Here is a 13,425-nt window from a genome sequence, read left to right on the forward strand (position 1 = left end):
TGCCACCTCACACATAAGAGCGCACCTTTTTTCCTAATGGAGATGAACACTGTCAAGTTCATTGGAATAACATATGCTAAGGCTTCTAGGTAGATGCCTGAGCCACTGTAAAACAAAACTAAAATGGAAAGGAGAGTCCAAGTATACAATCCCCTCATAAACGATCCAGATGTATTCGTATTTCACAGCACTAATATATGGAACCTTATTAGATGGTGCTTAGAACTTAGTTTATGTATTTTCCAAATTAACTTCTCATTGCCACAGAAAAAAATAGCATTATGCTAGGGACTGGCAGTGAAAAGATGTATTCCTGACCTTTTGCCACTGCCTCACTCATTATCTTGGACAGATTGCTTAACTTCTCTGTGCTTTACTTTCAGATGTGTAAAATGGGGGAGCTCACCTTTGGAAAGCACTTTGGGATACTGTGGTAACTGGTTAGGGTGCATCTACATTGCAGGCAAAAAATGAAATTGTAGCTTGAGTCGGCTCACCCACACTGTGTTCAGAATATTGTACTGAAATACTGTTAGCATTCTAGCTATGACAGCACATAACTCATTGCGCACCAATAAATAAAATATTTACAAGATTTCAGACACTTTTTGTAGCCTGTACTCATCCCATGCTGCCATAACTATTCTGTTTTCAGTATCTGAGCCAATTAGTTTAAATCACTCCAGTATGTCTGCGTAAGCTGCAGTCACACCTTTGTTAGACACAGTGTATTGTGTATAAAGTAAGCAAGAATGTGGCTAACAAAAACTGCGTGCTTGGAGGGGCATTCGTTAGTGTCTGTATTCATCATTTTACTTGATTTTTGTTTAGATGACAGCATTTGTTAAAAGAACTGTTAAAATGGCATCTGCAGAAGAGCTTCTGAGAGAGGTATTCCTATACCTACAATAATTAAAGAACTGCAGTATATTTAATCTCTGTGCATGTCAGCTTTCCTCTCATAGGCATTGGGGCCATTTCAGACCCCTCCCTTTATACCTTACCCCAGGTTGGTTTTTATATTTAGGAATTTTCAGATTGTCTGAACTAAAGAATTTCTCATTTGGCCAACAGGGAGAATATGTGTCCTGCCTTTTGTCATTGCTTCGTCAGATGTCGGACACGCATTTCCAGCACTTACTGGACAATTTCCAAAGCAAGGATGAGCTAAAGGTAGAACAGAACGTCATGTTTGTACAGTGATTCACTCGGAATGAGATAGCCGAGGGGAATCCTTTCTGCGTTACTTTCTCTGCTAATCGTTCCTGTTCTTCACTGATACACCCTACTCGTAGACCATCCCTTTCCCTTTGTAATCATAGATGTTGTGTTATAAATACACTTTGGACCATAGCACACTGAATAATCTTGGTACAGAAGAGCAAATAGAGTTCCAAGAGAGATGTTACTAGACACAAAAACATTATTGTACCTTATAGAATATAGTCTGAGGAGCAGGGTTTTTAGTCCAGTACGTGTAAAGTCATTGCCCTGTAGCACATTCTTAAACATTAAATGTGCATTGGAGCTTGCTTAGGAAAAGTATTCAAGATGACCTTATGCCAAAATATAAGAATATTTCAGTATTACGTATTTGGTATCCTTTTTGGGGGATGCAAAAGTCTCTGTTGCTCCAGTATTGCTGCGCTGGCTGCACCCTTCCCAGATCTGTGAACGGTAACTTAAATCATAGCTACTCAGCAGCAGAAGATGGTTGGTGAGGTGTGCAGACCTCTCCAGAGGCTCTTCTGTCACTGATATTTTGAAATAGAGCTTCTCAAAACAGCAGAACCCAACTTTTTATCTCAACTTCAGTAGGAAAGAGGAGTATCTCAGATAGCAGTCGGTTTAAGAGGCAGAATAACTTCATAAATAAAGATAGGACTTGATGCAGAATGTTATTGATTAGCATGACACTCGATAAAATAGGGACAATGTGAAGAATGTAACATAGTAGGAACTTCCACTGCCTTAACAAGTGAGATGGAGAAGCAGTGAGAAGTGCTTTCTGAAGAGGCTTTCAGCTTCTAGATACTTTATATGCACATGAAAATATGCACCTAGAGAGGCTGAATAAATCAAGAGGATAAAGTTGGGATAATAGAATTCTTACCTCTAGGTTGCAGGATTGAATGAAGCTCAGTTTGATAATGATCTGAGATTACCACCTTCAGATAGCTTTTGAATCGCTCATTGGAAGATAATTTGGTAAACTGATACATATTAATACTCATTAGACATTAAATCTAAAGGATTGTTTTTGTCAGACAAATCAAAACATTTATGATTTAATTGAAATTTGTTCCTCTAATCATAATAACAAATAATGTTTTATCCCTGACAGTCTAAAGGATATGTTCAGGCATACTGTGGACGGTCAGTTTTGCCTCCAACTTTTTTTTTCCGTGCTATCAGTTGATCCAATATATTATGTTTTCCTTCAAATATTTTCAACTCTTCTTGTTGGATAGGAAGGCATTATTTGCACTTACCACATCTAGGCCAAAATTGAGGCCAAAAAGCAACTAATTCACAGTTTAAAAAAAAAAAAAAAAAAAAAAAAAAAGTAATTCAGGGAGCCAGGATTTCATTTGCAGGAGTTTCTGATTCTCTGCTAGCTCGTCTTTCTCCACTCCCATCAGAATTAAGGCCCAATTGCAGGACAATTTTAAAGAAAGCTTGTACTGAGGCTTCCTGTGCTATATTAATTATGTGCAGAAGAACTGAACAACCAAAATCATATTCTGCAAGACCAACAACTTGGTGCCTTTTATCCTCCCTATAGTCCTCTTTATAGAGGTACAGGTACTCGTAAACAAAAATCAGAAGTATCTTCAGGTTTGTGGAATTTTTTGGAAAGCAAACATCCAACTGAGTGTGTTTAAGAGGTTCTTTCTGCTGCATATTGCCATAAATGGGGTTTTATGTTAGCATCTTAAAAAGCATATGTTGGAGTTTTATTGTGTTTGGGTGTGTTTTTGTTTTGTTTTGCCAAATTTGCAATGTGAGTGCAAGGAAATTTGGACAGATGGCTCATTATTATTATTATAAACCAAATAAATAATGACAAGTGCAGTGTATTTGAAAAGAGCTGGGAATTGACACCAGAACTCTGGATGATAATGTGGGAAATCATATGGAATTAAGCACTTAGGGAAGTTTTTCATCTCACTGCAAACATAAACATTAAAAGACAGCAGCAACCAATTTCGTGTATGCTAGATGCAGACAAAATGAATAGAACAGTATCCCAGTGTTTGTTGTGTTCATGTTTTCATGTGATGGCTGGCCTAGCGATAGAAAGATCAAGGGGAACACACTTAGCTTGTCTTGCTTGCAGATAGGAAAATACATTGATCTGCAACTGCTGGTGATGGTTTTTTCTTTTGTTTCTGTGTAATAGGAATTTCTACTGAAGATTTTCTGTGTATTTCGGAACCTGATGAAGATGAGTGTCTTCCCTCGGGACTGGATGGTGATGAGGTTGCTCACCAGCAAGTAAGTAAAGAAGCAGGTCTAAACTGCTGACGTTCTGTATGGGAATCGTTTCTCAAAAGCTGGGCCCTTAAAGCCCACGATGCAGCGTGCTTCATCGGGCTGAGGTGCAGCGAACAAGACAGGAACTCTGGAGCACACTCCCTGCCTTTATTTAGGTTATTTATTCTGCATGTGTTTTAACGCTCTAGCCCAAACTGGGGCTTCCGTTGTCTGTTTGTTTCTTGTACTCTGCCAGTATGTACAGGTATCTAAGAGTTAAATGTTTAAAATCAGAGCTGAAGTCGCTGCGCTGAGGCTCAGAGGGGCATGGCAGCTGTCATAACACGCGCCAGGGACCTGCACCCACAGCGAGTGCTGTTAACAGGCAGGTGTCTCAACTCGCTTTCTCAGCACGCTGCCACTTGAAATCTCCGTCTCCTCCTATGAACAGCAGTCCTTAATCCAGGTAGGAGGAGGATCCAGTTACCTTAGAAAAGGAGGAGCAGGACCCCAGCAAGGACACTTAAGTGTATTATAACATATGGATTTATCTCTGAATTAAGTTGTCATTTGAAATTTTAATGTTTTGTTTCATTTTCTTGCTTTTGCTCTGTTAAGTACTCTGTTGTTTGGAAAGGTAGCAGCGTGGTGAGCACCTGGAGCCTGGCACTATTTACTAACTGCTTATTTCATTAGATAAACTAGCTATATGATTACTACTGACTAGCTGAGAACTGTTGGAGTCCCTGTGGCAAGAAGACACTGTGGACCCCTTCCCAAAGGTTGACTTGCCAGCTGCTGAGTTGCAGGCTCTGTGAGTTCACAGTGCTAATGAAAAGTGAAAGAAGTGGATTTCTGTATTTCAGATGAAATAAAATTCTATAAGAAAAGAGAAAAGCATGTAAAAGAGTCGTTACCTCAGACATTACATCTTACCTAGTTCCCTTGGGCACTATCAGAGGCAGATGCACATATTAGTGTTGCTGAAAGTATTGCTTCAGTGTGAAGCAGAGGTGTGCACTGTTTCTTTTTATACCATTGTAGCCTAACCTACATACTGTTTATTAATTCCTGAATTTATCACAGAGCTAGATTTCCTTTCATTAAGGTGTATTTAGCCACCTATTAAAAAAAAAAAAAAAAAAAAAAAAAAAGTCTAGTGAATCTGGAATTGACAGATGCATTCAGCTGAAGCGTGTGCTAGATAAAAGACCACTGTTAGCCAAGAATAGCTCCATTTTTTTCAGTTGTGCTTTGGAAAAAAATCTTTTTGCTTAAAATAGGAGAAAGATGGATGTGTTCTTTCATTTCACTGTAGGTAATACTGCCTGGTTATGTGAAAAATAGATAGATAGGATTTAAAAGATCCTGTATAAATTCTAAAACCTACAATAGTGATAAAAGTTCTTAATCTTTTATCACTTAGTAAAACGTATTTATATAGATAAATAAAAGATAGGTGGAAGATAGCTGACTTCTACATGAATTTAGCAGTGATTACCTAAAGAAAAAATACCCATGTCTGTATTATAGTAAAATAAGCACCGCTGTTCGGAACCATAAACCACTTTCATATGAATTATATTCCAGATTCAAATGTTCTTTTTTTCTTTCTCCTTTTTTGTTTTTGACTGCAGTATCATAGTTACAACAGTTCAGTACCTGTCTTCTGCACTGCACAAGAATTTCACGGAAACAGACTTCGATTTTAAAGTAAGGATTGATACTGAGAAAATGTCATAACATTTTAAAGCTGGTGTTAACAATGGAACAGGAGCTACTCTCTGCGTTAGCTGATAATTTTGCAGCATTATTTGATTATCTGTGATGAAGATGAACCACCTGATAACAGAGAGGAATCTAAATCTTCGGTGGATTAAGGGAAGCGGAACATGTATGCTGTGAGCTCAAATCAAGAAAACAGAGCCCTGTGTAAAGGAAATGAGGATCTTCATGAGCAGTGGAGCTAATGAAGCCTCCTGTCCTACAAATTCATCTGTAACAAAATGTAAAGTCAAGCAGTGCTTTCCCTGAAGTCAGCGATTTCATGATCTACCTCTCCCAGCTTCTCTTGTGTGTGAGGTTAAGCACTGGGTACCTCCTTTGCTCTTGCTTAGTTATTAGTATCTTAGAGAGTGTTTTCCTTATCTCTGATCTAGTTCAAAGTGGCCAAAAAGTTCTGTGTTACTAAGGAAAAGCAGCCAGACCTGCGCGGTCGCACCCGCACAAACACACAGCATGAGTGTGTAAGCCTCGTTTCAGAAGGAAACCACACTATTATAAGACTGGCATTCATGACATAAGGCAATCTCTGATTTTTTTTTTTTTTTTTTTTGGGGGGGGGGGTCTTTCAGCCTAGAAAAAGAGAACAATTCAAGCTTTGCAGATGTCACTATGTTTATTCATTTTTGAACTTTGATGCTAAGGAGAAAACCTAGTGATAATACCTTCTTGGGGAGTTTAATTTTAGTTCCTTCCAGGCTGCAAATAGTCCCTTGGTCTCCTTAAAGAGTTTAGTATCTTAAGAGTTAACATACATGTTGATTAAGTTGCATCTTGATTATAAGAAGGAACAATCTCATCCTGTTTTAAACGAACATATGTTTTCCTACACTTGTTTAAAACATACTCCTTGCAATGTAACGTTATAAAACTTCCTTCCTGTGCTGTAGGTGTGGAACTCTTATTTCAGCTTGGCTGTTCTGTTCATAAACCAGCCAAGTCTCCAACTAGAAAATGCCACACCAGCTAAGAGAAAGAAGATTCTAGATAAGTAAGAACATGTTTTGTTGCCTTCCTAGCCTTTTCTGCTACCTCAAAAATGAGATACCTTTTCTACCACAAATCCTTGTGATTTGTGATGGGATTGGGATGTGGAAGTGCCTGGGAAATGAATAATTAGAGATATTAATATAGTCTCAGTGATTAGTTGAGTCCTTTGATATTCTTATGTTGACTTCAATGTGAATTTAAATTTTTTTTAACATCACTACTTTGCTGGTTTTTGTCCCCTTATGCAGTTGTCTGCTTACTTTCTTTCAGATATGGTGACATGAGGGTGATGATGGCATATGAACTCTTCAGCATGTGGCAGAACCTGGGTATGTCTGTTTTCCCTGTCCGAACAACCAAAGCCAAAATAACTGTAGTTTTGGAGGGCTTAAGCAATCACAGTTTTAAACAAATATCACAACGCAGATGATAAGATCTGGTATGTGGTTTATGCTGTGCCATCACAGTGACAGAAAAAAGTTCTAGTATTGTGTCATTACTGATATAAGAGCTCTTGGGGATTAATGCTGTGAATTCTTTAAAAATAAAGTAACTAATTTCTGCTTTTTTTGATACTGCCATTTTCAGTACTTTTTTGACAAAAATATTTCAGAATTTAATGTTCTTAGTTCAAAGAATATTTCAGTATTGTCATTTTACAGATTACTTTGATTTATTCTCCAGAACACCACAGTGTAAGCATGCTACAGAAGTGGTTGTTAACAAAATGCTGTGGGTTTCTGTTGCAGAGAAGCATTGCTATTTGGTCCTAAGTCAAGGTCGGTTAGGAAACTGCAAATTTCATAGCAATAAGGATAGAGTTCTGTAGTTCTTTAAAAATCTAAATAGGTTCTATTAAATACCGCTGTTGTCCTTAGCCCTTTCAAAATCTTTTTCTTTGTAAATTAGAAGATATTTCTGGGCATCTTCTCCTCAGTTAGTATGTTTTAGTCTGGTGATTTTTAAAAGTTTGAATTTGTTAGCAAGTAAAACGCACTCTCAGTTTTTGCTAAAGGCTTTCACAGTGAAATTAATCCCTTCTTTGCAACGGAGTTTGTAAAGCAGATGTTGTTTCAGCCCTTTTAGGGAAAGGATGCGTTTTGTTCTGTAATGCTTGTGCGTATGACTTTGTACATGGCATCACGGAAGAGTCTTATCTTTCCCTCAGCAACAGCTGACAGATAAATAAGGTTTTTATTTACTTACAATTGCTTTGTGTTGTACAGGTGAGCATAAGATTCACTTTATTCCGGGAATGATTGGCCCCTTTCTTGGTGTTACGCTCGTCCCACAACCAGAAGTCCGGAACATCATGATCCCCATCTTTCATGACATGATGGACTGGGAACAGAGAAAGAACGGCAACTTCAAGCAGGTGAAATAGCTTCCCGTGCGCTTGCAATGTTCTCTTTCTTCCATTCTGTCCAGCTGCAATACCACAAGGAACTGGCATCTCGTGGTTTGCTTCTGGTCATGAGGGAGATGCTGTCATGCTGATTGATTAGCAGTACTAAAGGACTGTTCACAGACCTATTACGAGAGAAAAGGAATTCATAAGTGCTGAGCCTCACTTCTGCCACTGGTTTCCTGTAGATTGTTAGTCAGCCATTAAATGGGTCAGAATGGGAACCCCAAAACAGACCCTAGATTTAGCCAGTTCTGCTGAAAACACTGGCCTTTGCATCTATCTTTCGATTCTAGCCGGTAAAACGGCATTATATAATTAATAAATAATTATAACAGGCTTTGATGTGGACTTTGTAACTGTGTGCACAGAGAGCATGTAGCAATTCTGCTAGACCTGTTCCCCAAGAACAATTCTCTCGCCTCCTCCTGCCCCGAGGTACGATTGCAGAACAGGCACAACAGCCATCGTCATTTAGTTGTCAGGTCATGCTCAGAGACGTGCTTAAATTTTCCACTCTAAAACGGAGCCTAGAAGTGCAAAGTATAAACATGAAGTACAAGCCTGGGATGGATCCCCTGGTGCCAATGCTTCATTGTCACTGCCTTTGGGGCAATAGTGGGGGTAAATATCTGCAGACAAGTGTGCTGAGAAAGCAAATCCTGCTGTGAAATTAAAAAGCAATTGACTCTTGGACCTTAAATTTAAATGACAGTAATTCCTGTGATTATTTATTGTCCACAAACCCAATAAATGCCAAATCTAGTCTATTATTCCAGGACAATTAACAGACCTTTTCTGTAACCCAACCTATCAAAGATTGTGTGGAAGAGTATTACCAGAAAATTAAGAGTTCTTTTTTACTCTTCTGCTCCCTCAATTATTACTATTTATACTGTAATAGCATTTACTTCTGACCCTCTTTTTGTTTTAGGTGCTATATAACCATAGCGATGGAACAGTCCCTGCTCTAGCACTTACAGGTTTAAGTACCTACAGGCATCTCATGGTTTCTGGACCTATTCATTCTTTATCAAAGATGAACTCTTCATCATTTAATTTTAGTACTCATTTAATACTCAAATACCATTTAATTTTTATAGTTACTGGTGTGTTCTGGAATAGAGCTGCAAAAATCTTCCTTAAATTACCCATTGAGCTAATATTCACACTGCTTTTTTGAAGCACATATTGTAACTTTCTAGGATCAAAGAATAATCTGTATTAGCGAGAGTGAAATGTATAGTTAAATTGCACAAGATCTATTAAACCATATGTTTCAGGCACAAGCAGCTGGAACGAGGAGGTTATTTGTTGTCCATTATAGTACTAGGCAGCTGGACAAGTGCATTATGGATTTTTGTCAATCATTGTAGATCACAAGCAAAGAGAGGGTATTCGACCAGCTGAATCAGTCGTCTGTTTCCGTATGGTAATAGTCTATATTTCTGCTATGTTCTGTGTCCTGAGGTAGTTGCAGAGTTTGTTGTAAGCCTTGTCAGAGTATTACACTCTGCTCTGAACGCTGAAATGTTCGCTGTGCAACAGAGTGAAGTATATGGGGGGGAAAAATCATAAAACAGAATTAAATCCAGCAAGGCCTAGAAGGTTTTTTTTTTCTTTTTTTTTTAATTTTGAAGTTCTGTTGGCTTTTTGAATACTAAGTGGATTGTTAGAACATTTAAGAATTCTGGAAGTTCATTTTCAGGCCTATTTGTTTTTTCTTCAGTTTGTATTTTAACAAGTTCATTTTTTCAGTGATAATGGATAACAGTGCAGTCTGATTCATGAACCAAATCAGGTTTCTGTTTAGTGATTTCAATAAGAAGATCCTCAATTCCATTTGTGTATCACTGGCTGATTTCCTTTTACTTCTCATCTTTATTTCCTTTGCAGTGTGGCAGCTGAAGAACACAGAAAAACTCGAACTATGCTTGTCCTTAAATAAAAAGAAACTGTATTTCCACAAACCATTTCAACCTTTAGGAACCTCTGTTGTCATTAGTATTGAGAGTAAATTTTCTATAAGACCTCAAACTACAGGAAAAAATTCTGACTGTTAGATACCTTGATTTCTGTACTTGAACCAATCTTATGGAAATATCTGATATCCAACTTGATAACAGGATATATTAGGTTTGAAAAAAAGAGAGTACATACTGTTGACTTGTGTAAGGGAAGAGAAACATAATGATACTGCTCTGGCCCTTTATGCAAGTGTGAAAAGAAAATGCATCATGTAATCATAAAAAGGCTTGATAAAACTGAGTTTAATGAGCACCTAATCTTCCAGTGTGATACAGTGGTACTTGGATCACTGGAAATAGCTACCTACCGCCGGAACGGTCATAGCAGACCGGTGGCAGTCGTACCATGAATTAGCTGCTCTGCATGGATATTTTTTGTTTGTGGTACAGGATACAATATGTATCTGATACATTTGTTCACAACAAATCTGAGTGATTCATTTAAAAAAAAAGAGAGAGAATAAACATCAGAAATTCCAGTGAAGCAGAAGTAGCATCTTGCTTAGGATGTTCATTTAATCTCCTGATTAGCAAAAGCATTTGGAAGTTGTGTGTCCTGATGTAAACAGCTAATCTGTAACCAATTACTTCTTCACCCAGGTGGAAGCAGAGTTGATCGATAAGCTGGACAGCCTGGTATCAGAAGGCAAAGGTGATGAGAACTACAGGGAGCTCTTCAGCCTGCTGTAAGCTATGCTGGTTTCTATTTGCTCCACCTTGTGCAGGGTCGTCAGAATATTCAAAGTAGTGATCTAGGCAGAAATAACAGCCAGAGGACTGATCTCCTTCCAAGAAAGCAGGATAGGGCTTTCCGGTAGGTTTGTGTAACATGGCTTTTGCGTCTGCAACAAAAATACATCACTCCATATTTCTGAAAAGAGTATGAGAACTAGATTCTTTATTTCTGCTGTAAAACCTAATGCAAGGCTGCACAGGTAAGTCATTGCCATCCTTCTGTCAAAACCTGATTTGCTAGAGAAGCTAGTGCCTTGCTTTTCACATGGCAATATGTGAAATCATTGCCCCCAGCTTGTTTGGAGAAACAGTATATTCACTAGCAGATCAGGTCTTGTTAGAAAAAGATATTTTCCTAAACTTTTTTCTTTGCTTCCAGTTTTTAAAGGCCATGTTTTGAGTAGGCTCATCAGTTGCAAGTTGCTTCCTCCAGAGTCCACCAGAACATGGTATTTCCCCTCCATCTCACACCAAAAATACGGTACTCGTGAGGATAACATTAAGACTTAATATCCGACCTTCTGCTTAGGCAGATTTGATTTCCAAGGCTCTTAGGACTTGTTTTTAACTGCTCAGAGTCCAGCGAACTAAACCCTATTTTTTTTTTAATGTTCCAGCGAGCCATAGAGATCAGTAGCAGAATTTAAATCATATATTTCAGATGATTTTGTCTGGCCCCTACTAATATGCAGGCAGTTTGAGGCATAAACCTTTGTTTCTCTAGAACCAGTAATAGTATTTCTGAATGCACATTTGCACATCCATTCATTTCCAAGAATAGTAAGCCTGCCTGCCTATCCTGTATGCTTATGCCTAAAAAGCATGTTTCCTTTTGTGCATATTCAGTCTTGGGAATTCTGGCTTGTGTGTTCAGGTAAAATAAATATATTTCAGGAGAAATGAAAGAAAATATCTTTTTCTTTCATGTGGCAAAAGGAATATTTTGTATTTTGAAGATATTTGTTACCTGAAATGTTAAGAATGCCGAGACAGTAGTTTGTTGACTTATTTTTAGATGATGGCGACTACATGCATTGCCAAGAAGCACGACTTTGAACTGAAGTCCAACAACCTTTTAGTTTAGATTTCTTACTGCTTTTTCTTAGAACACCACAAACTTTGAAGAAACAAATCCACAAAAAAGCAAAACTTGTCAACTCTTTTTCCACAGAGTGCTGTGAAAATAGAGTTAACTGTAAATTCTGTCATCTCATCGTACTACCGAAACGTGAATTGGGTCCCTTGTGAGTTGGAGAATGACAGGAAATCATTCCTGTATTAGACTCATCTGTCTACTGTAGGACCAGTATGACACCCAACAGTATTTCATCTTCCCAGTGTGAAGCCGCATAGTTCTTTGACCAGAGATCCAATTGCAGGAAGGTGCAATGTAAATCTGCTTTCTTTCCCAGCTTTTAAAATACGATTGTAACCAAGATTCAATGTCCTCCCTCTGGCCTTTTCTCATTCTTTGCAATTTTCACAGTCAGATGTTGCCTATGTTGTCTATTTTGCAGAGCAGAAAGAGATTGCATTTATTTATTTGCAGTTTATTTAAACTGTGATGTAGGGTTGCTTGGCTGCTGACTAGAGGTCAAAATTTATCTGGAGGTGAGCAAAGGAGAGGAATTTGCTGTAGGATGGTTTAGGCTCCAGTTGCAGCTTCATCCTGCTGCTAGAAGTATCTAAGCTACAGGTAATTATGTGGAAAACAACTGTGGCCATAAATGTAGCTTTTATATATATGTGTATTTTTTTAAAAATGGCAATGTAAGAGGATTTTCTTTCCTGCCAATTCTATAATTTCCTTGTCTTTGCTTCCTGCTGCCTGGAGTAGAACCCAGCTCTTTGGGCCTTATCCCAGGTAAGACAATAGCTCTGCACATTTGTTTCATGAAGGAGAAACCCAAGTTGTCCGCAGCTGCTTGCGTGCATTACGCCCTTTCCCCACAAGCCTCACGTACTCTTTCTTCCTCTCCAAACAGCTTACTGGAGAAGATTGAGCAGGAAACGTGGCGGGAGACAGGAATCTCTTTCGTTACATCGGTTACTCGCCTCATGGAGCGTCTACTTGACTACAGGTATCTGGCTACAACAGTAATACGTTCTGGATATATGTAGAAGTAGTAGTTTATAAAGACACTATTACCAAATTTCTTCAGTTTCAGAGAATGTTTTTATAGTTGGTTTGATAGTGGCGAGTATTCTGAATGCACATAGAAAACATTGCTGCTAGGTTTTGAGCAAAAATCATAGGTCCGCAATTTCTGAGCTCTAATTCTCATTCTTGCATGCTTACGCCTGATAAAGTCTGATAAATACTGAAGATAAAGTTGTTAATTCTTAGTTTTATTCCGTGGCTTACTGAGGCTGCAGGTTGATTAATTCCTTCTGGCTTTGGAACGATCACATCTAGTTCAGCAAAACACATGCTAAGTAGGAGAATAGTTTTAAATGCCAGGCTGTGCTTTCTGCAATGCCAGATCTTCTTCTGTGCCTTTTAGTTTCCTCTTTTCCTCTTATCATTACCAGTTTGACCAAATCTCCTGTTTCTTTCCTGACTACAGCTGCTGTACAACAACTAAGCAAGACTAGATATCTGAGACACATTTAAAAAGGAATACTACATGGGAACAGCTTTTTTAATGTCTCATTTGCTTATTAACACAAATTTGATACACACACATTCATTTTCATGTTTAATTCAGGAACAGGTAACAGATTTGCTTGGCAATTAATATGCAACAGTATTTCTCTTTCACAGAGCAGAATAGAAGGGGAACAGCATCAGACTTTGGAAAGGCGCAGGATCAAGTGTGTCCTGGCTATCGTGATAGTTCTGCAAGTCACAGAGAGAGCTATGAAAATAAGAGCTCTGCTAAACAGTTTTGACAGCTCTGGGAGTCCAGCCACCAGCTAGCTGACAAAGTAGTTGTCAGGAAACTTTGCTGTATCACTGCTTTAAAAGTTTTGTCTCCTTTTCACAAATGAATGTAAGGTTTTTTTTTT

The 13,425-nt window shown here is 38.3% G+C and overlaps 1 protein-coding gene across 1 annotated transcript in view; it reads left to right on the forward strand.

Annotated features, from left to right (window-relative positions):
* Positions 1-13,425, forward strand: part of DOCK3 (dedicator of cytokinesis 3) — a 203,793-nt gene that overhangs the window by 149,860 nt on the left and 40,508 nt on the right. Inside the window, exons 27-35 of the mRNA XM_062585966.1 lie at positions 1,075-1,173; positions 3,404-3,498; positions 5,115-5,190; positions 6,150-6,250; positions 6,520-6,578; positions 7,476-7,624; positions 10,282-10,367; positions 12,254-12,280; positions 12,402-12,497. Coding sequence (XP_062441950.1) covers positions 1,075-1,173; positions 3,404-3,498; positions 5,115-5,190; positions 6,150-6,250; positions 6,520-6,578; positions 7,476-7,624; positions 10,282-10,367; positions 12,254-12,280; positions 12,402-12,497 — 788 coding nt within the window. The remainder of the gene's footprint in view (positions 1-1,074; positions 1,174-3,403; positions 3,499-5,114; positions 5,191-6,149; positions 6,251-6,519; positions 6,579-7,475; positions 7,625-10,281; positions 10,368-12,253; positions 12,281-12,401; positions 12,498-13,425) is intronic.

The sequence above is a fragment of the Rhea pennata genome, chromosome 12, assembly GCF_028389875.1.
Source record: "Rhea pennata isolate bPtePen1 chromosome 12, bPtePen1.pri, whole genome shotgun sequence".
In the NCBI taxonomy this organism is placed as follows: Eukaryota; Metazoa; Chordata; class Aves; order Rheiformes; family Rheidae; genus Rhea; species Rhea pennata.